This window comes from Phocoena sinus, chromosome 9 (assembly GCF_008692025.1).
Source record: "Phocoena sinus isolate mPhoSin1 chromosome 9, mPhoSin1.pri, whole genome shotgun sequence".
In the NCBI taxonomy this organism is placed as follows: domain Eukaryota; kingdom Metazoa; phylum Chordata; class Mammalia; order Artiodactyla; family Phocoenidae; genus Phocoena; species Phocoena sinus.
Genome location: NC_045771.1, coordinates 20,705,629 through 20,726,954, shown reverse-complemented (window position 1 = coordinate 20,726,954; position 21,326 = coordinate 20,705,629). Strand labels below are relative to the sequence as shown.

Here is a 21,326-nt window from a genome sequence, read left to right as displayed (position 1 = left end):
GAGAATGACTCAAAGGGGAACGCAGGCTTTGAAGCATGCGCATGATTTCCCTGGTGAGAAGTCACAGGACATCCCGGACAGACGGTAGGACGGAAGCAGAGGTCCAGGGGTGAGGACAGACACCATGTGGCTGAGCACGGAGAAGATCCTTCTCCCCCATGAACCTGTAAGCTCCCTGAGGAAAGGAGCCACTCCCTTTTTTCCTTGACCTTGAGACTTAGCACGTAGTAGGTCAGGAGAAACCGCACTGTTGTCTATAAAAGGCCAGACAGTTTATATTTCAGACTTTGAAGAAGCCATATGGCCTGTCTCAACTACTCAACTTTGCCGTGGTGGTAGAAGCAGCCATAGATGAGATGTCAATGAATGGGCATGACTGGGTTCCGATAAAACTTTATTTACGAAAGCGGTGGCCCATCAGGTTTGAATTGTAGTTTGCCAGTCCCTCTAGCAGGTCAATAATAATAAGTCAATAATAATAAGTGGAATTGAGTTGGAAGGAAATGATTTAATAACATGTGTATCTCACTTTAAAAAAACATCAAATACGCCCCGACAAAGTAAATGACCGCTGAACGTGTTAAAAGAGTTATTTATGTAGAAAGATTTCCATGGTACTCTTAACATATAATCTGTTATATAAGCATATTTTAAAGAAGCGTCCCTTACGTAAACCTGGAATTTCTGAATCTTCTCCAGTAATCAAGATGTTGCACAGACACCATCTCTTTCCATCGCACTGGGCTCAGGAGGGCAAAAAAAGTGGGACAGAAACCTCTTCTCTTCATTCTGATGGTCTAGAGAGGAAGAGTGCCAGGAATCTGGGAGTGAGAACCAAGGGCAGGATTCTTTCGATGGATGCGGCCTTGGGGAGGGAACCAGCAGAGGCTGGTGAGCTGCCTCTAACCACTGGGTCTAACCATGGGGCCTCTGTTCATGGCTCCAATTTATTTCTTTGTTTTCATGGCAGAATAAACTCCAAATTCCAGGGGTCAACTAAGCGCCTGCCACCAGCCCATGCGCGGCCAAAAAAAACCTTGGTGTCATCAGTCAATGCCAACTAGTTAATGATAACCAGCTTCCTCGCTAATGGCCCGAGGCAGGAGTCCTTGGGCAACAAAGGCTCTAGCAGAAAGACTTGCAGGCAGCTGCATGGGGAGCACAGTTTGCAAGAAGCATTTCTGCTGGCCACTTTCAAGGGCATATCCACCCATGCTCAGCTCTTTAAGAAGGTAGTAATTAGTTTTATTCCCTTCGGTGCACATGGTGAATGCGGCAGAATCTGGCATTTGGAGAGCCACTGGAGTCTGTTCCCCTCATCTCGACTTGCTTCAAGTTTATGTCTATAACTAAGAAATATCAAGATTGCAAGGCAGTGCAGGAGTTGTGTTCGGTTCCCATAGAAAGAAAACTTCCAAGCGTCAGGGCCCGGGGCAAAAAGAGGCCACTGCAAATGAAAGCTGATCAGGACTCAGCTGGTGCTGGACCACACAGTGTCTCTTGCAAACTGCAGGTGATGAAGACGACCACTAAAATAGTAAGCTTCTAGACAGCATCGATGTCTTGTGCAGCTTTGTATGTTCCCAGCATGGGGACCTACACACAGAGTTGCATGGCCAAAGATTTCCACACCTGTTTGTATACTGTGGTCATCTGACAGTGTTTCCCAGCTGGGGACTGGGGGCACGCAGTGATGCTGAGGATGGGACACAGGTGTGCTATCATTTTGGTCCTTTTAGCCCTTGGGGCAGCTGGGAAATGCCTGGAGGAGACCTGTCCCCAGAGCCTGGTCCCCCTGGTCATGAGGGGATCTCCATCACCCTAGAGAGCTGTACAAATACATTTTCCATGTGTACCGTAACAAAATAAGAGGTTGGAAAGCATTGAACTGGTGCACAAACGAGAAAACGGAGACTCAGAAAGTCTAGATTCACAAGAAGCCAAGGCTTGATTCCAGTTAGCCTTACTCTGTGTCCAACGCCTACCCACCACCCCACAGCTGTCACACCAAACTGTCAACAAAGAGCTGTTGAAGCCAAATTGTTGGAACTGAGAAATCACTTGACTGAAAACTAGTGGGGGGTCAGCTGATGTCATTGGCATGGCTTGAAATGTGAGCCAGATGCTCAAAGCTGAAGTCAGCTTACTGCCAGTGTATGCAAGACGTTCTCCCTAGGCCAGCGGCGTTCATTCTGACCAGGACTCCCGGCAAGACATATGCTTTACATTGCTACCCAGGGCACACATATACAGGTACATATAGAGTTTCACAAATAGTACTTACCCTTACTATATTTGATGGACACTGTTCTATTTGATTTTCTTCTGTTCCATTAAAAAAAAAAATCTGGTCATGACCCTTTAAATTGATTTCATGACCCACTAAATTGATTTCTCGACCCACTAATGTGTCACGACCGGCAGTTTGAAAAACAGTGGCCTGACCCCAATTCCAGCTCCACCTCCCTCCCTGGAGAGGGGAACATGGAAGGTGAACATGGAGGAGAGTGAGATAGAGATTGGGATAAATAAGGAGGATGGTGGGAAGAGTGCCAAAAATAGGATAAAGGAAAGAATGGGGACAGAGTGAGACAAAGGAGAAATGAGTGGGGATCAGAGACTTGATGAGAAAAGGCTAACTCTGGACTGACTGATTTACGTCTGTGTCACGATTCTCAAGTTCCACAGTCATTCTGGTCATTTTGATACAAGAATCTTCCTCACCAGCTTTCACGGCATAGCCATGGTAATGCTATCTGCTTGTCTGAAGATTTTCTTATCTGTCAGCACCATCTCGCATTCCTTACTGTTGCTCCCACAGGGAATTTTCGATCTGCTGTTCAGGGATCTGGGCCCTAGAAAGATCTAGAAGGCATTGGGTAAATTACCCAGGAATAAAGAAACTGACCACAATGACTCCACCCACACCAACGCACTAACTCACGCTGGGCTCTATAGGCTTCTGCACTGGGTCTAAACGACAAATTCTTGAGTGCAAAGGAGGTGGTTTTAAAAGGTAACAGGAAAGTGAAAATCAGAGATTGAGATTAGAGTCATTTACGAAGCAGCTGCAGTTTTACACACTCCAATGGCCAGTAGGTCTCTAAAGAGTTTTGACTGCACACCCCATAGTTAAAAACAATTTTTGAGCATGCACTTACAAGGCTCGTATATTTGTTTACAAAGAATACCCATGTTCTATTTATTAACAACATTGAGTTATTAAATATACACAAAGTTAGGAAATTATGAAGTGACATAAAGGTAAAATATCATCTTAATTTTTATTTTCTATTATTCATGAACGGTACAAACGATATTTTACTATCATCACGAAAATTATTATGAATAATGGTGAGGCTCATGTGTTAGGACTGGCTTCACTGTTTTTGAAAATCCTTGTTTAGCACTTAGTGATATGGGGTTTTGAGGTCCAGGGTTCAATTTATTTCAATACTTTGCTTTAATGGCTGTCATAACAGAAAAAGACACCTCCCGTAGCCACAGAGATGCAAAAAGCACACTGTTGGCTATGCTGACTAAAAAAAGATTTTTTTTTTTCAGTTTCATACACCAATTATGCGGAGATTATTGTTGAAATTCAGCTAGTAGATTTCTGTCTTCTCTGATGTCAATCAGCTGTTCTTTTAACTAATCGGAAGGTGCTGAATTTTTAAATTTTTTAACAAATGGGTCAAAACTCTCAGAAACTTTATTTGCAAGACTTTTAGGCAAGTAGAAGATTCTGTTTCCGAGTTTTTAAAGCTTTGAGATAACGAGTTTTTAAAGTGTCACATTTCCTCATTATCAAATCGTATAGAGGTGAAAACATTTCCAAACATCCTTTTTTGCTTCCCAAATGGTGTCTCCATGCCACGAATTCGTTCTGAAAGTAGTTACTCTCTAACTCACTGTTAACACATTACCTTTATATTGAGGGGGCAGATGAAGTGTTTAATTTTTCAAAGTTATCGGCAAAGTGGCATAGTTCTGACAGCTGCTTGTCAGAACTGAAAAGGTCAGCAAATGTGGAACATTTTGGTTCTTTTAAAAGAGAAATCTTTATATTTCCATAACCAGAACATCTCTGTGTTGTACAAAAAAAAACCAAAACATTTTCATGCTCACTCCCATTTCATTGCAAAATACTGTAAAGATTCTATTTAAAGGATTGTTTTCTACAATATTGATAATATCAGTTGCACATAAATTGCAAATTTGTTGTCACATACTGAAACTGAATCAGCCAGTAAGACCACCAGTGTCTACCGCCCAGAGATGTGGCCCCTCCCATGCACCTCCATGCCTTCCTGACACATAAATGGCTGATGTATAGACCAAGGCAGGAAAACAGTACCCAGTATCCACTGTATAGCAAATATGAGCGAAGCCTAATTTCTTCTTTTAAATAGAAAAATAAATAGATGTTCTAATCACTTCGTCCCTTGCCCCATCAGATCATTCTTAGCGCCATTTAGCATCAAAGTATGCTTTAAGACCGCTATACTAGAGAAGCACGAAAGGGCACCAAATGTTTTAGTTTGGTCTTCGCTGTCCTGGAGCAAAACGATACATAAATGAATTGTCTCCTCTAAATCATTGTGAATTTAGGAGTATTGTGTTATCGGCATTCCTCTAATTTTTGAAGACAGAGTAATAAAGATCTGAGAATGAACAATGGCTCCTACATTAAGAACCATGTGAGAAGATGCAAAGTGGTATAACCCATGAATCCCAGGTGAGAACTGTATACCTCTGAATGGCGACGGTAGGCGAGAGGCAGAACTTTCATAATTTGAACGAAATTCGTGACTTTCAGAGAAGAACGATGCATGGAGGATTAAGGCTGGGGGCTAAGTTCAGAGTTGAAGAGGGCTCCATGCACCTAGGATAGAAGAGAGTTGGTCCTGGGAGCACTTGTGAGCAGAGCCAGCCCAGCACGGGGTGGGAGGTGCAGTGAGCTGGAAGGAGAGAACCCTGGCCCCAAAGTCTGGCTGTGACCTTGAGGCTTGGATCAGAAGAACCCTCCTTTCCCAAACTCAGAAGAGTTAAGACCAAGAATTCAGTCTGTGCCTAGGTATGAAACAGTACAGAGGAAGAGAGACTAGGGCCAGGCCTAGAGCCAGGGAGACAAGCTCAAGAGAAGGGAGAGAAACCCGGAAAAGCTGGGAAAGGATAGAAATGAAGTCTTCCCCAGTGAAGGTTCTGCTCTGGGTGCTCCTGGGAAAGTGAATTTCATGGTCAAATGAGTCTGGGAGTCACGACCTCCTAAATTTGCCAGTGCACCTCTAGCTTGGAGCTTTATAATACTCGATAGCACGCTGACATTCTAAGAAATGCTACAGTCAAGATTATCTGCTTAACTCAGATTTTCCCAAAATATTTGACCAAAGAAAGCTTTTGCTTTTATTTTTTAATATCCTGCAAAACTTTGGCTCTGAGAATAAAATTTGGGGAACCCTGGACTAACTGATGTTTAAAGTGGTACTGAGGCAAGGGACAGGTGGGAGACCTCGTGAAAAAGTCACACTTCACATATATATTGCTCGTCTCCTGGGACACCCTTGTCTTAATGAGGGCGAGCACTTACCGCCAAGTCCTGTGGACCAAAGGGGGGCCACAAGGGAGTAGGATTTCCCTTGAGGGGTCTCTCCTCCTAACCTGAGGGTACCTGCATGTGTGAGTGGTGACCCCCTTCCAAAAGCGGTATCTCAAGGAAGTGATTTGGGCACAAATGGGCCAGTAGAGCAGCCTCAGTGCCCTTGGACTAGGGCTGGGAGGCGGAGCTGACTGAGGAGTGTGGCCCATGCAGGCCACCTTGGTTTGCTCTCTGCCATTTTAGGCACCCCAAAACAGGCCTGATAGGTCCTGGAGGAGACAAGAGTGAGTATATGAATGAGGGAAGTAAAAATCTTAAATAAATAAATAAAATATAGACACCCTTCCAATAGACCAGCATCCTGAAAATAATAAAAATGAAAGCTAAGAGTCGTTGACCCCCGTGAAGCGCCAGGCACTGCACTAAGAATTGTATGTACATTTTCTACTTTACTCACTGTAACCACCCAGGCAGTGGGCACTAGCCTATCCCCATGTTACTGTTGAGAAAACTGAAGTACCCGGAGGTTCGATAATTTGCTCAAAGTCATACAGCTAGAGAGTGGCAGAGCCAGACCAGAAATCAGGGCACGTGGTTCCAGCTCACGCTCTGAACATCCTCAAGTCGCCCGGCAGGTACGGGATGGCCTCCAGCACCAGCACTGAGTCCTCTTCCAGGAGGATATACCTACTTCTCCACTCCTTCACTGTTCTGCACAACTTTCTTTAAATATCCAGACAGCTTCTTCCTCAACCATCATACATCCCCTTGAAATGATCGCACCGTCTCTGAGTCAGTTTCAAATTCATGTCTCCATTGTCTACATGTGATATTTGAAAGGCACTTAAAAGACTCAGATTAGATATAATTCTGCCTATAATTAAACCTATGTCGTGTTTAGCGAAGTCATGTGACATCACTAATGCCAACTAGTCGTCTTGAACAATGGCACAAATTAACACGCACCTATTTACTTTTGAAAATGCCTCATCAATATTCAAACTGAGGACACAACTTACTTAAGTATCCGGTATTTCTCTTTCTCTGCAGAACTTCGAGCACAAGTCAAATCAGTTCTCTCTGAACTTAACCACTTCCATTCAGACGCCAATCCCTGGAGGAAGGGGAGAGGGCTGGGATTGCGGGGGGGGGTCAGCTTCCATCCGCAAACACCCTGTGTAAGGGAATGGGGTGCCCACAGCGTTGAGGCTTGTCTTGGGAAACACCCCAAGAGCTCCAGCCTCTAGACCAGAGTCCCCGTGATACCCATTCAAACCCGCAAGGAGAGTGTGCCCTTTGGGCTGACATCCACCTCTACCAGGGCCCCAACTGCACAAGGATGTTGCGGTTCCAGGGCAATCCCCCCAGTCGGACCACTTTCTTTCCAACGTCCGGTAGGCTGGAGTTTGCGCCCACCTCACTCCTACAGAACTTCCAGAACATGTCTCGCTCTGCTTTTCTCTATTCTGCATAGTGTCTGGCTCTGTGCTGGGCATACAGTGGGCACTTAAGAAACACACATGGGGAGGGGCCTGAAAGGTGGCCGAGATGCAGCTCCTGGCCCTGTCTGCCCATACTGTGGAGTCTCCATACCTGCTGCTAAGTGGGATGCACGTGCCGAGACAGATGCCGAATGGAGCTCAGGATCAGAGAGCTGCCAGGCACTCCCCTCACTACCTGGTGCTTGGATTCGCTGTCTTTCCTCCCACTCCACCCCTCCCTGCCGACTCCTGCTCTGCCTTTACATACGAGCTCTTCTTCTCTTGTTCGGGGCACAGAACTGTTTTCCCGTCTGCCCTAGCAGTCCTGACAGGTGACAAAGCCAGAGTTATTCAGGTGCCCAGTCTGTGACGACCTCAAGTCCAGTGGGGCTGGACTTCTCCAGAGCAGAAGGAGAATTACAGAGAAACCCCACCAAGCCCCGTAGAGGGACGCAGCTCTGTTTGATTGGGGTGGGAGACCCCAGGTCCCCCGCCCTGCAGTCTCCTGGATGCAGTGCCAACAGGTGTGAAGGGGCGCTCAGGCTTTCCTGGGGGATTCTGAAATAGACTGAAGGTACCAGGGAATCCTGGGGAGCTGGTGGCCAGAGCTGAAATGGCCCTTAGCCACCAAATGGTGGTTTGTCTGGGTGTCCATACGCCTGGCAGCACTGTTTCCTAAGAGTATTAGTAATAATGGTAATGATAATGATGATTGTGTGACTAGGCGCTTTACGTATATTACCTTTAGTCCTGAAGATACACTAGGCACTTGACGTATATTCCCTTTAGTCCTAAAAGCCCTGAAAGCAGGTAATTATCATTGGTGTTTTCCGCCTGAAGAAACTGAAGCACAAACTCTGCTTGAGTGACTTCCTCTGGGCGGCAGAGCTGGTGAGCGCTGAGGGCCAGGGTGAAATTCCACGCTCGCGGTCTGTTCACGAGCACCCTGTGGTCTCTGTCCTGCACACATTTCTGCATCCCAGTCACCCCCATGATCACCTGAGAAATGCCAGGCCGCTCTCATTGTTTCTTCTCTGGGTAGGCTACTGAACTTGACCCTATTCAGATACTGGAGGCTTTCACGCCTCTGGGAGGGACCCTTGAGAGGCATGGCAGTTGGAAAAGGAGTGTGTGTGGGCAGGGTGCTTCACTGCCTACTCCCCTTATGGGGTGTCCTGGCTGTGTCTGGGGCCCTGTGTACCCCCAACATGTTCTAGAACAGAAGGGGCTTTTGTCCCAACTTGCACTGGGCTGGAACTAAGGATGAATAAACCAAGGGCCCTCCTTCACAGTGGGGTAGTGGGGTGTTTCTGAGTTCTTACATCACCCCCAGTACCGCATTCAGCCCACTCCACCCCCAGCAATCCCTCCGATTTCTACGGCTTGTTTCGGCAGCTGAGGATTGGGGTACAGAGCAGTCCTGCTGGGAAGACTAGGAAATGAAGAGCATCTCTCACCCCACTGAGAGCTCCTCATTGGAAGAGGGGCCTGGAGCAGACCTTGCAGTAGGAGCTGAGCTGGATTCCAACTTGGCTTCTCCGCCAACCTTCTGTGTGACTCTGGACAAGCCGTTTACCTCTCTGGGCTTCAGTTTGCTCATCTGCTTGTAGGGGAAAAGGCAGCGGGAGATATCTGGACCTAAGAAGCCTAGAGGGCTTTTCCAGCCCTAAGCTTTTATGACACTATGGAGAATTCCAGGTACCAGCACTGGAGTGTAGGACCTGAAGCGGGAAGTCCTCTGCCCTGTCCAGGTCCCTCCCAAGGAGACGTTCTACCTTTATTGAGAAGGAAGGGAGAAGTGGAACTTCTTGGTCACGATGCATGGGAACCTTCAGGAACAGCTCCAGACAAACGGGAAGGCTCCTGCCTGAGTGAAACTAGGTGAAACACGGCAACAGTTTTTCTCTTTTTGAGGATGCCCGAGGTGTCTCGTGTGCTGTCCCTCACTCTCAGGCTTGCGCTTCAAGTCCCCTCTCCCAGGAGCTATCAGAGACAGCCCCGTCTGGGTGCCTGGAGCAAATGTCCAAATGGCCTTGTCACAGTGTCAGCCATCCAAATGCAAACTGGAGCGGACAGCTCGGCCCTGCAGGGCTGGGAGGAACACACATGCCCGGGGACCCAGCGCGAAGAGAGCAGAATCATTCTTACAGGAGCCATCGCCTTGGGCCGCAGGAGCTATCTCCACGACTGCACTTGTATGAGAGCGATATCCATGGACCTCTGAGCTTGTCAGACTTCACACTGGCTAATCTCAGAACATCCCGGGAGGCAGGCAGGGGCAGGGGGCGACACAGAGGAGCAATAATGGTCCCCTCATCACACAGAGTGTCCTCAGCAGAGGCACCACCCAGATAGGGGTCCGAGTCCCAAGGGGTGCGAGCCTGTCTGTCTTGAACCCCAATACCACCTTTCCCTGAACTGAGCTTCCTTCTGAAACTCACAACATGGTACAAATCACACTCACAAAGCATCCTCTTCCCAGTTCCCTCTCTCCCACTGGGCAGGCTTAACCATCTCTCAATTTCACAACCGCAGGCAAAGAGCTTGAAAAGAAATACAAAGAACAGGGAAGGGGATAGGGACCCTCAACAGGCCCCTCCACTTTGATGCCCTTGCTCTCTGGGAAGCCTTCTCTGGCTGCTCCGTTTAAAATTTCAACCCTTTCACCCTGAGGTGGAGCGGTCTTCCCAGTACCCACTATCCTGCTCCATGGCACTTACTACCTGCTAACCTTATCCAGCAGGTTGATTCTTCTTGATGCTTCCTCTTGCTGCAAGTGCAGACTCTTAAAGTCAAGGATATTTACCTGTTTCTTCACTGTTGAATCCCCAGTGCCTGGGCTAGTGTTTGGCACATAGTAGTTGCTTAGTGAATATCTGTTTGGTGAACGAATGAATCAGGCCTGGGTGATTCGTTACAAAGCAAGATGGCACTCACTGCTTCACTACGGGACTATGCTGGAGCCAAGAAGAGCAGCCCCTGCCTGGCCCTGCTTTCCTAGGTGACTCCGACCCCGGGTGGGCCCACCTCTGGACCCACCTCCTCAGCCCTTGCAGACATCTGTATCCTGGTTCACAGCTAGGACTGGAGTGCCACTGGCTCATGAGGGCGACAGGCTGTGATGTCCCCAGGCACCTGGAAGCTGACCCACTGTCAACAGGAGTCAGTAAAGCAAAGAACGCCGTGAGAGAGAGCTTTGGCCCAGACACAACTGAAAGTATCTCAAAAGCAGAAGCATGTGCTTAAGGCCTCTGGCTCTCAGGCAGGGGAGAGGTGGTGCTCTGGATGGCAGGGATGCTGAAATTTACTGAGAAATCTGCCACTTGCTCTGGGGCCTATCAAAGAAGAGCCTCGCCTTGTGGTGGGAACAGCTGCTTCTCCCCCCCCCCCCCCCGCAGTGGGTTGCTCCAGGGCACCTGAGGACAGCCCCGGCTCTGCTACCTCATCTCTTCGTTTGTCTGCCTTGCTGACATTTCCTCTCACTTCCCTCCCATCAGTTTGGCAGGTTTTTATCACACTGGTTTCAGTGTGTATAGACATTCCCTTGGGAGTACTGCAGTTGTAGTAAATATATACCATATACGTACACACAGACATATACAAAGCAAGGAGACTGATGGAGACACACAGAGGCAGACACAGGGGAAGGTGTGTGTGTGTGTGTGTGTGTGTGTGTGTCCATATATGTGCGCGCACACACACACACACACACACCCTAGGGAGATACCCAGAGTCATGCAGAAGAAAAGCAAAAAGACAGAAACATAATATGGCACCGCAAGAGACAGGCAGACCCTGACAAAATGACACTGATACCTAGCAGGGCGCACTCAGCCACTCCAAGAAAAAGTGTACTACATAGAAAGGAGCCCTTGCTGGACAAGAAATAGAGAGGAACTCACATATCCAAAACAACAGAAACAGTATCCCGGCTATAGAATTATTCAGCCTGCAAATAATTGTAGTAATAGCTCCCATTGCTTTTATCACTCAGGAAATTCCAAGGACTGTGGTAGCTCTGTGCCGGAAATAGGGATGAAGACTGAATACATAGTTCTTATTATAAATCACAATATCACAATTAGGTATATTATATATGACTATCACATCAGATGTCTGATATTATTATTTAAGAGATAGTTAACGTAGGCTATTTAAGTTTAACCAGCAAGTTTATATAAATGAAAACACAAAGCAACAAATAGCTCAGAACAGGGCAAAAGTCACGGCAGTGATAAACAGATGACTGAAGCCTGGGGGAATGCTTTCTTTATCTAAAGTATAGTCTTTCAATCATATAAGTTCAAACTTGGGAATTAAGATAAGCAATAAGTCATTCATATCAGTTCTTCTCTTTCCTAATTCTGGTTGTGTGAAGACACTGGGAATTCATTCATTCATTCATTCACCTGTACATTCATCAAATAACTATCACAGGCCTATAAGGTGAGATTTAGGCAGACGAAGAAGACAGAACTGTCCTCCAGCTGCTGTCAGTCTGCTAGGAGAGAAAGACAAGAAAGTCATCACAGCTCAGTCTGAGAAGAGCTACCGTAGAGGTGTAAAGCACGGGTCAGGAGTAGCTCACTGAATGTGTGACTGCAGAGCTAAGCTTTAAGGGAAAAGAAAAAATTAGATGATAAAGTGAAGCACCTTTCAGGCAGAGCTTACCTCAGGGCCGAGCACATACCCTCAGCCTGCAGTCCCAGCCCGCAAAGTGTTCTGATCCACCATGGCTGAGACTCACCCACCGGACGACAGAGGCTGCTAGGCGTTAGTCCTGAAGCCCCAGGGCCTGGTATTTCTCCAGATAGATTTACCAGGCTGCTCTTGCCCCATCAGGACTGCAGGCTGTGGGTTCTTGATTTGCTCTCCACTGGGCCTGGATCCCTGCTGAGGAGCCTGCCTCGGCCTTGACCTGGACTCCTGTGCTCCACCCCCGATAGATCACCCAGAATCTTGATGCCACCACCTGCCAGACTCCACACACAGCCAGTTCCAGACGCTCCTGGTGCAACATTATAAGAATGAGAGCCTCCGCTTATCAAGCCCTTACGCTGTGCCAGGCTGCGTCATGCTGATTACGTGCGTTCTGTCACTAGATCCTTGCAATGACACCAGTGAATTTTATCATTACGTCCATGTTCCAGTTGAGGACAACGAATCTTAAAGAGGTTAGGAGCTTACCTGAGATCACACTTAGTAAATGGTAGGACCAAGTTTCGTGCTCAGACATCCTGACACCAAGGTCAGTCTGATTACCCATCTTGCTATATTACCCTCCCCACAGAGAACCTGCAACCCCAGTGGACGCCAGTGTTGGCCCAGATGTCAGGGTCTTGGGACTGGGATTCGGGTGGCAGGCCTATGAGGAGGGCCCCATAGCGGATAATGGCCCAAATTCTATCCACTCCCGCCCTCCTCTCCTTCCCAGCATGCCCATAATCCAGAGCTCCCAGCATGCCTCGCCGTCAAGTCTGAATGGGTACTGACCACTGATCGTGCTCTTAGGGAAGTGGGACAGGTGAACTCAAGAACCTCAGAACCCCGGGACTTCCCTAGTGGTCCAGGGGTAAAGAATCCGTCTTCCAGTCCAGGGGATGGGGGTTCCATCCTTGGTCGGGGGAACTAAGATCCCACATGCCACAGGGCAACTAAGCCAGCGTGCCACAACTACTGAGCCCGTGCGCCTCAGTGAGAGAGCCCGCGTGCTGCAAACTACAGAGCCCAAGGGCTCTGGACCCCGTGGGCCACAGCTACAGAGCCGATGCGCCCTGGAGGCTGTGCGCCACAACTAGAGAGAGAAAACCCGCACGCCACAACTAGAGAGAAGCCTGCACGCCGCAACAAAGAGCCCGTGTGCTGCAACTAAGACCTGACGCAGCCAAAAAAAAAAAGAACCTCAGAATCCCAACTCAGCAATTAGAGGGGGCTCCACACAGCTTTTAGATTTTCCTCTTTGGAAGTCCTTAGATATTTTAAGTCCCAGGTTCAGAAATCCTGGCTTTCAGGTCACGTAAGAAATCCTGAAACATTCAATGCCTGTGGAGGTCTTGCGTCTTCTCCAAAGACTTCATTCCACTAGGGAAAGCTGCTTCCCCCTCAGTGTCTAGGGCCTTAGAGGTAGGCAGGGAGGGGGAGTGTGGGCCTCATGGAAAAGGAGTAAGAAATGAAAGCAAAGGAGCAGCTTCATACCAGTCCGGACTCCTGGGATAAAGTGCTCCCCACTCGGCTTCACATCATGGCAGCCTCAGCGAGGGCACCACAAGGGGTCCCAGTGTGGCTGGATGGGGGGGTCCCTCGCCATGAGAAGGTGTCATCGAGCTCTTGGGGAGGGTGGAGCTGCTGTGGGCTGCCAAGGCATAATGCACAGGCCCTGTGGGCGGCATAATGCAGTATTTATCTCCCTCACTTTGCAGAGAGGGAACAGGCAGAACAACAGACTCTGTCAGCAAGGTCCTCTGGGGAGTTCAGGCCTCACTAATGAAGATGAATCAGACGGGGGAATCTGCCTTTGCCGCTCAGAGCTAATGTATACATATTCATGGGCGGGGAGGACAGCTCCCAGAGTGACCCATCCTCCAGAGAGGCCACAGGGGCAGAGGCATGGCAGTGCAAAGCCGCACTTGGTGGGGGGGGGGTGTGTCTTGTGGGGTGGAACACTGCGGGCTGTGAATTAGGGCGCCCCAGGAAATACTCTGAAATGGATGGAATTCCCAAGGCGAAATTTACTCCTTTGCCCGCTGCAAATGTATGAGTCCTGGTCTGAGCTCAGGGACCCCTGAAGAACTTAGTTCTCCGCTGAGTTCCAGAAGCAAATCCAACTCTGCTACTTCCTACTGCACATCAGCTAATACCAACCCTCACACCATATCTCTTCTGCCTGGTGTGGCCTCATGGAATCTGCTGGAGGTTCCATGTTAGAGTTCCAGGTACACACGAAGCCTCGGGACACACGTTACAGCGTCTCATCTCATACACATAGACCCTGTCTTCTGAATCTCCATCTGACTCTTCCACGATGTGCCCTCAACTAAGTTTTTCTGGGCGACAAATCCTTGCCCACCATAGACCTCCAGGGTCCAGGAAGGTGACCTTGGTAGGAGATTATACAGTGTGTAGGGAAATCGGGACCAAAAACTTGGGCATCTGTAGCCTGTTTCTTCAGGCGAGAGCAAATGTTGGCCCTGCACCTACGCACACCGTCACTCTGAAGTCAGTGGATTTGCTCTTGACTCACAGATATTTTGATATGTGGGAGGTTTTATTCCCTGTTTCGGCGCACTCAGCCTCTGTCCCCACGCAGCATAACGGAAAGGATACACACTGAGTCAAATAAATCAAATCCCCTCTCTGCAGCCGGCCTCCTGCAGGTTTCCACGGAGCCTCAGGCTAGTCCTTAGCAGCAAGACAAATGTCTGACAGAGCTCAGCGTGCCTTACCTGCCTTTCCGACATGATGTAGAGCTGCTTGTGGTCCTTGGAGAAGGCCATGTCCCGGAGGACGGGGCCGGGGTCCACCACCTGCACCGTCTCGTACTGGAGGGCATTGCCCCTGGGCCCATCTACCCGGATCTGTGGAGAAGAGGAAGAGGAGAGGTGGTGTGAGTTCCGATCCTGCGTGGCCTGCGGTCCAGCTTCCGCCCGGGTCCCCTCCCACAGGCAAGGGGGAGGAGGTGAGCCCTGCCTCCCAGAGGCCAGGCTTGAAGGCTCAGGAGCGGCACAGGCCCACGCGTTGGGAATGGCAAAGAGAAGGGAGGAGGCGGAGACCAAGCCCCAAGCCGGGCTGCACCAAGGACCTGGTGTTCTTCTCTCTGGCTCACTATGCCTTAGGCTCGAGTCTTTGAGGCCTTGCTTGTACATCTTTGGAGAAGAGGACGGGCCTTTCTAGTTACTCAGCATATTACCTTATTGTTAACGTAATAAAAAGGTTCACTGCAACATCAAAAGTCCTACCTGATACACTGATAGAACAGATGGGGAAGATGAGATGCGGTACGTTAAACAACTGGCCTGAGCTATCAAATCTGGTGACAGAATGAGAATCTAGTTTGACCCTGGAGTCCATGCTTTTCCTACCACTCCACTTACACGAGGGATCCTGTTCCTTGATGGCTTTCATGTTTACTTCCTGGGGGTGCCACTAAAGGCAGCGGCCTCCAGCCTGCACAATTCCAGAGGCTTTTGCCAGTCATTCCCAATTCTGAAGCTGAAACACTTGCACTTGGCAAATATTTATTTTAAAAATGAAGAAACAAATGCAGTTCAAACTCTTCTTGGCAGATTTCCCATTAAGCTCAGGAAAACAACAACAGCAATGAAAACAAACAAACAAACTGGTGAAGGAATTAACAAAAGATATGTTTAGCCCTGAAAACCTAAACGCCTTGGATTCCAGTAGCCCTCCTCCTTCTGTCCCCACTCCCAAGCCACCAGCTGTCTGCCCTGGCCAGGTCCTTCCTTAATCTGAATGAAATGGGAGCTCATGCAAAACCAATTGGGATTACCACCCAAGTCTGACCACGAGGTGATGGCCTTGGCCCCCGGCCCAGCCGGGCTTCATCCCCAGCTGTGAATCACCCCTGGAGAAGCAGCACGAGAGTGATATTGCATGGCCGGCTGGTCTCCAGCCCCTTAAGGCTGCCGGCAGGAGCAAGTGCCCCTCGGGGATGCTAGCAGAATGGAGTCCCGCCCAGTGCCCCGTGGTCTGATTCCCGAGGGAAATTGGATTCAGTGCCTGAGTGATCATCTGGCTCCAACTTTCCTGCTCTGTAGGGTGAGCTGATGTGCTGGATGTGGACGTCAGAAGAAACTAGGTGAACTGGGCAGGGACAGAGGGGTGTACCAGGGAGCACCAATGGGACAAGTTTTCCCAGGCCCAAGGAGGCAGGATGGGGGTATGACCCCCACCCTTGCCCATTCTGCCAGGGCAGGAAATCAGTCATTGGAAAGGTGGTTCCTGGAAATTCCCTGGCGGTCCAGTGGTTGGGACTCAGCACTCTCACGGCCAGGGGGCTCGAGTTTGATCCCTGGTCAGGGAACTGGGATCTTGCAAGCCATGTGTCGCAGCCAAAAAAGTAATAAAAGTAAAATAAAATAAAAGACCTTTAAAAGAAAAGAAAAGGTAGTTCTCCCCTTCACATCACCCCACCCCAATCCACTACCTGTTTCAGAAAACAGAAAGGAAAGCATCCATTCATCCACCTGCTGAAAGACTCTCACACAAGACATGAATAAAAGAGTTTATGGTGGATGTGCTGAATGATGGGCAATCACACAATTTAGGTAGGCTGGACCAGCTGCTGGCTCTTGGGCCATTGCATGAATAAGCACAAGAACTGCTAGCGACTGAGTGGCTGCTACGCGCCCTGCACGATTCTAGGCATTCTACATGTATTTACCCTCTTATTTAAACCTCATAATTCCACGAAGCCTTAATATTCCACTAAGCCTTATTCCAATAAGCCTTAATAAATCCCATTTACAGGTGAGGCACAGAGAGGTTTAATACCTTGTTCATGGTCACACATTTAGCGATCGGCATGGCCTCAACCCCTGCCAAGGTCCCACCAGTTCCAGAGTCCACCAACACAAGTTGAGCCAGGTCCTACTGGTTCTATAAACATGCATCTCTTCTAGGAGTGAAAGTAGTTACTGTTAAACAAGCATCACCCTGGGAGTGCTGGAGGAACCATATCTATCTACTGCAGTCCTTCAGGGAAAGAATCACGCATATGAATGAAAAAGATGCTGTTGTAAATTTTCAAAATAATTACCCCTTATACTTTTGTTTTATACCTTGCTGAGAATGTTATTCTTAAACAACATCGTCTCATTTGATGGTTGTAGAATTTTTATGATGTTGACTGCCAGCATAATCATTCTCATTTTACCAAAGAAAAACTGAGATTGGGGCTGTTCTGTGTCTCTTCCCAAGTTCGGTGATAAACGAATGACAGTCACGACTAGAAACCAGGTTTCCCGATTCCTAGCTCAGAGATTGCCATTGAGCTATTTAGATCTTCCCAGAGCCTTTGACAAGGTTCCACATGAAAAGGTGTTTAAAAATAATAAGTCTCTGGGCTTCCCTGGTGGCGCGGTGGTTGGGAGTCTGCCTGCCGATGCAGGGGACGTGGGTTCGTGCCCCGGTCCGGGAGGATCCCACATGCCGCGGAGCGGCTGGGCCCGTGAGCCATGGCCACTAAGCCTGAGCGTCCGGAGCCTGCGCTCCGCGGTGGGAGAGGCCATAACAGTGAGAGGCCCGTGTACCGCCAAAAAAAGTAAATAAATAAAAATAATGAGTCTCCATGGGATTTTGGGCAGTTTGGCCATGGAGAGAGGACCAACTTAGAGACAGAAAAAGACACATTTCTGCATGGAGAAGTGGGAACTGGGGGACTCCCCAGGCACTAGTGTCATGACTGGTCTTATTTAAAAGTTTTTTTTTTTTTTAACATCTTTATTGGAGTATAATTGCTTTACATTGTTGTGTTAGTTGCTACTGTATAACAAAGTGAATCAGCGATACATATACATACATCCCCATATCCCCTCCCTCTTGCATCTCCCTCCCACCCTCCCTATCCCACCGCTCTAGGTGCACACAAAGCACCGAGCTGATCTCCCTGTGCTATGCGGCTGCTTCCCACTAGCTATCTATTTTACGTTTGGTAGTGTATATTTGTCCATGCCATTCTCTCACTTTGTCTCAGCTTACCCTGCCCCATCCCCTGTCCTCAAGTCCACTCTCTACGTCTGCGTCTTTACTCCTGTCTGGCGTCAAAGTTCATCAGAACCTTTTTTTTGTTCTTAGATTCCATATATACGTGTTAGCATACAGTATTTGTCTTTCTCTCTCTGACTTACTTCACTCTGTATGACAGGCTCTAGACCCATCCATCACTACAAATAACTCAATTTTGTTTCGTCTCATGGCTGAGTAAGATTCCATTGTATATATGTGCCACACCTTCTTTATCCATTCATCTGTCAATGGACACTTAGGTTGCTTCCATGTCCTTCCATGGCTATTGTAAATAGAGCTGCAATGAACATTGTGGTACCTGACTCTTTTTGAATTATGGTTTTCTCAGGGTATATGCCCAGTAGTGGGATTGCTCAGTCATATGGTAGTTGTATTTTTAGTTTTTCAAGGAACCTCCATACTGTTCTCCATAGTGGCTGTATCAATTTACATTCCCACCAACAGCGCAAGAGGGTTCCCTTTTCTCCACACCCTCTCCAGCATTTATTCTTTGTAGATGTTTTGATGATGGCTATTCTGACTGGTGTGAGGTGATACCTCGTTGTAGTTTTGATTTGCATTTCTCTAATGATTAGTGATGTTGAGCATGCTTTCATGTGTTTGCTGGCAATCTGTATATCTTCTTTGGAGAAATGTCTATTTAGGTCTTCTGCCCATTTTTGGATTGGGTTGTTTGTTTTTTTGATATTGAGCTGCACGAGCTGCTTGTGTATTTTGGAGATTAGTTCTCTGTCAGTTGCTTCGTTTGCAAATATTTTCTCCCATTCTGAGGGTTGTCTTTTCATCTTATTTATGGTTTCCTTTGCTGTGCAAAAGCTTTTAAGTTTCATTAGGTCCCATTTGTTTGCTTTTATTTCCATTTCCCTAGAAGGTGGGTCAAAAAGGATCTTGCTGTGATATATGGTATAGAGTGTTCTGCCTATGTTTTCCTCTGAGAGTTTTATAGTGTCTGGCCTTACATTTAGGTCTTTAATCCATTTTGAGTTTATTTTTGTGTATGGTGTTAAGGAGTGTCCTAATTTCATTCTTTTACATGTAGCTGTCCAGTTTCCCCAGCACCACTTACTGAAGAGACTGTCTTTTCTCCATTGTATATTCTTGCCTCCTTTATCAAAGATAAGGTGACCATATGTGTGTGGGTTTATCTCTGGGCTTTCTATTCTGTTCCATTGATCTATATTTCTGCTTTTGTGCCAGTATCATACTGTCTTGATTATTGTAGCTTTGTAGTATAGTCTGAAGTCAGGGAGCCTGATTCCTCCAGATCCGTTTTTCGTTCTCAAGATTGCTTTGGCTCTTCGGGGTCTTTTGTGTTTCCATACAAATTGTGAAATTTTTTGTTCTACCATTGGTAGAACAAACTACCAAATGCCATTGGTAGTTTGATAGGGATTGCATTGAATCTGTAGATTGCTTTGGGTAGTATACTCATTTTCACAATGTTGATTCTTCCAATCCAAGAACATAGTATATCTATCCATCTGTTTATGTCATCTTTAATTTCTTTCACCAGTGTCTTATAGTTTTCTGCATACATATCTTTTGTCTCCTTAGGTAGGTTTATTCCTAGGTATTTTATTCTTTTTGTTGCAATGGTAAATGGGAGTGTTTCCTTAATTTCCTTTCAGATTTTTCATCATTAGTGTATAGGAATGCAAGAGATTTCTGCGCATTAATTTTGTATCCTGCTACTTTACCAAATTTACTGATTAGCTCTAGTAGTTTTCTGGTAGCATCTTTAAGATTCTCTAAGTATAGTATCATGTCGCCTACAAACAGTGACAGTTTTACTTCTTCTTTTCCAATTTGGAGTCCTTTTATTTCTTTTTTCTTCTCTGATTGCTGTGGCTAAAACTTCCAAAATGATGTTGAATAATAGTGGTGAGAGTGTGCAGCCTTCTCTTGTTCTTGATCATAGTGGAAATGGTTTCAGTTTTTCACCATTGAGAACAATGTTGGCTGTGGGTTTGTCATATATGGCCTTTATTATGTTGTGGTAACTTCCCTCTGTGTCTACTTTCTGTAGAGTTTTTATCATAAATGGGTGTTGAATTTTGTCAAAAGCTTTTTCTGCATCTATTGAGATGATCATATGGTTTTTATCCTTCAATTTGTTAATATGATTTATCACATTGATTTGTGTATACTGAAGAATCCTTGCATTCCTGGGATAAACCCCAGTTGATTATGGTGTATGATCCTTTTAATGTGCTGTTAGATTCTGTTTGCTAGTATTTTGTTGAGGATTTTTGCTTCTATGTTCATCAGTGATATTGGGCTGCAGTTTTCTCTCTTTGTGACATCTTTGTCTGGTTTTTGTATCAGGGTGGTGGTGGCCTTGTAGAATGAGCTTGGGAGTGTTCTTCTCTCTGCTATATTTTGGAAGAGTTTGAGAAGGATAGGTGTTAGCTTTTCTCTAAATGTTTGATAGAATTCGCCTGTGAAGCCATCTGGTCCTGGGCTTTTGTCTGTTGGCAGATTTTTAATCACAGTTTCAATTTCAGTGCTTGTGATTGGTCTGTTTATATTTTCTATTTCTTCCTGGTTCAGTCTCAGAAGGTTGTGCTTTTCTAAGAATTTCTCCATTTCTTTCAGGTTGCCCATTTTCTTGGCATATAGTTGCTTGTAGTAATCTCTCATGATCCTTTGTATACCTGCAGTGTCAGTTGTTACTTCTTTTTCATTTCTAGTTCTGTTGATTTGAGACTTCTCCCTTTTTTTCTTGATGAGTCTGGCTAATGGTTTATCAATTGTGTTTATCTTCTCAAAGAACCAGCTTTTATAGTTTTATTGATCTTTGCTATCATTTCTTTTTTCATTTATTTCTGACCTGATCTTTATGATTTCTTTCCTTCTGCTAACTTTGTTTTTTTTTGTTCTTCTTTCTCTAATTGCTTTAGGTGTAAGGTTAGGTTTTTTATTTGAGATGTTTCTTGTTTCTTGAGGTAGGATTGTATTGCTATAAACTTCCCTTTTAGAACTGCTTTTGCTGCATTCCATAGGTTTTGGGCTGTCATGTTTTCATTGTCATTTGTTTCTAGGTATTGTTTGATTTCTTCAGTGATCTCTTGGTTATTAGGTAGCATATGTTTATCCTCCATGTGTTTGTATTTTTTACAGTTTTTCTCCTATAATTGATATCTAGTCTCAGCGTTGTGGTCGGAAAAGATACCTGATACGATTTCAATTTTCTTAAACTTACCAAGTCTTGATTTGAGACCCAAGTTATGATCTATCCTGGAGAATGTTCCATGAGCACTTGAGAAGAAAGTGTATTCTGTTGTTTATGGATGGAGTGTCCTATAAATATCAATTAAGTCCATCTAGTTTAATGTATCATTTAAAGCTTGTGTTTCCTTATTTATTTTCATTATGGTTGATCTGTCCATTGGTGAAAGTGGGGTCTTAAAGTCCCCTAATATGACTGTGTTACTGTCGATTTCCCCTTTTATGGCTGTTAGTATTTGCCTTGTGTATTGAGG

The 21,326-nt window shown here is 46.5% G+C and overlaps 1 protein-coding gene across 4 annotated transcripts in view; it reads right to left on the bottom strand.

Moving 5' to 3' along the window:
• The window catches only part of PLXNA4 (plexin A4), a 373,377-nt gene that overhangs the window by 139,220 nt on the left and 212,831 nt on the right, over nt 1-21,326 (bottom strand). For 2 of the 4 annotated variants that reach the window (XM_032643653.1, XM_032643652.1), the window contains exon 3: nt 14,523-14,654. In XM_032643653.1, coding sequence (XP_032499544.1) covers nt 14,523-14,654 — 132 coding nt within the window. The remainder of the gene's footprint in view (nt 1-14,522; nt 14,655-21,326) is intronic. The other 2 variants (XM_032643655.1, XM_032643651.1) reach the window with 2 other exon arrangements.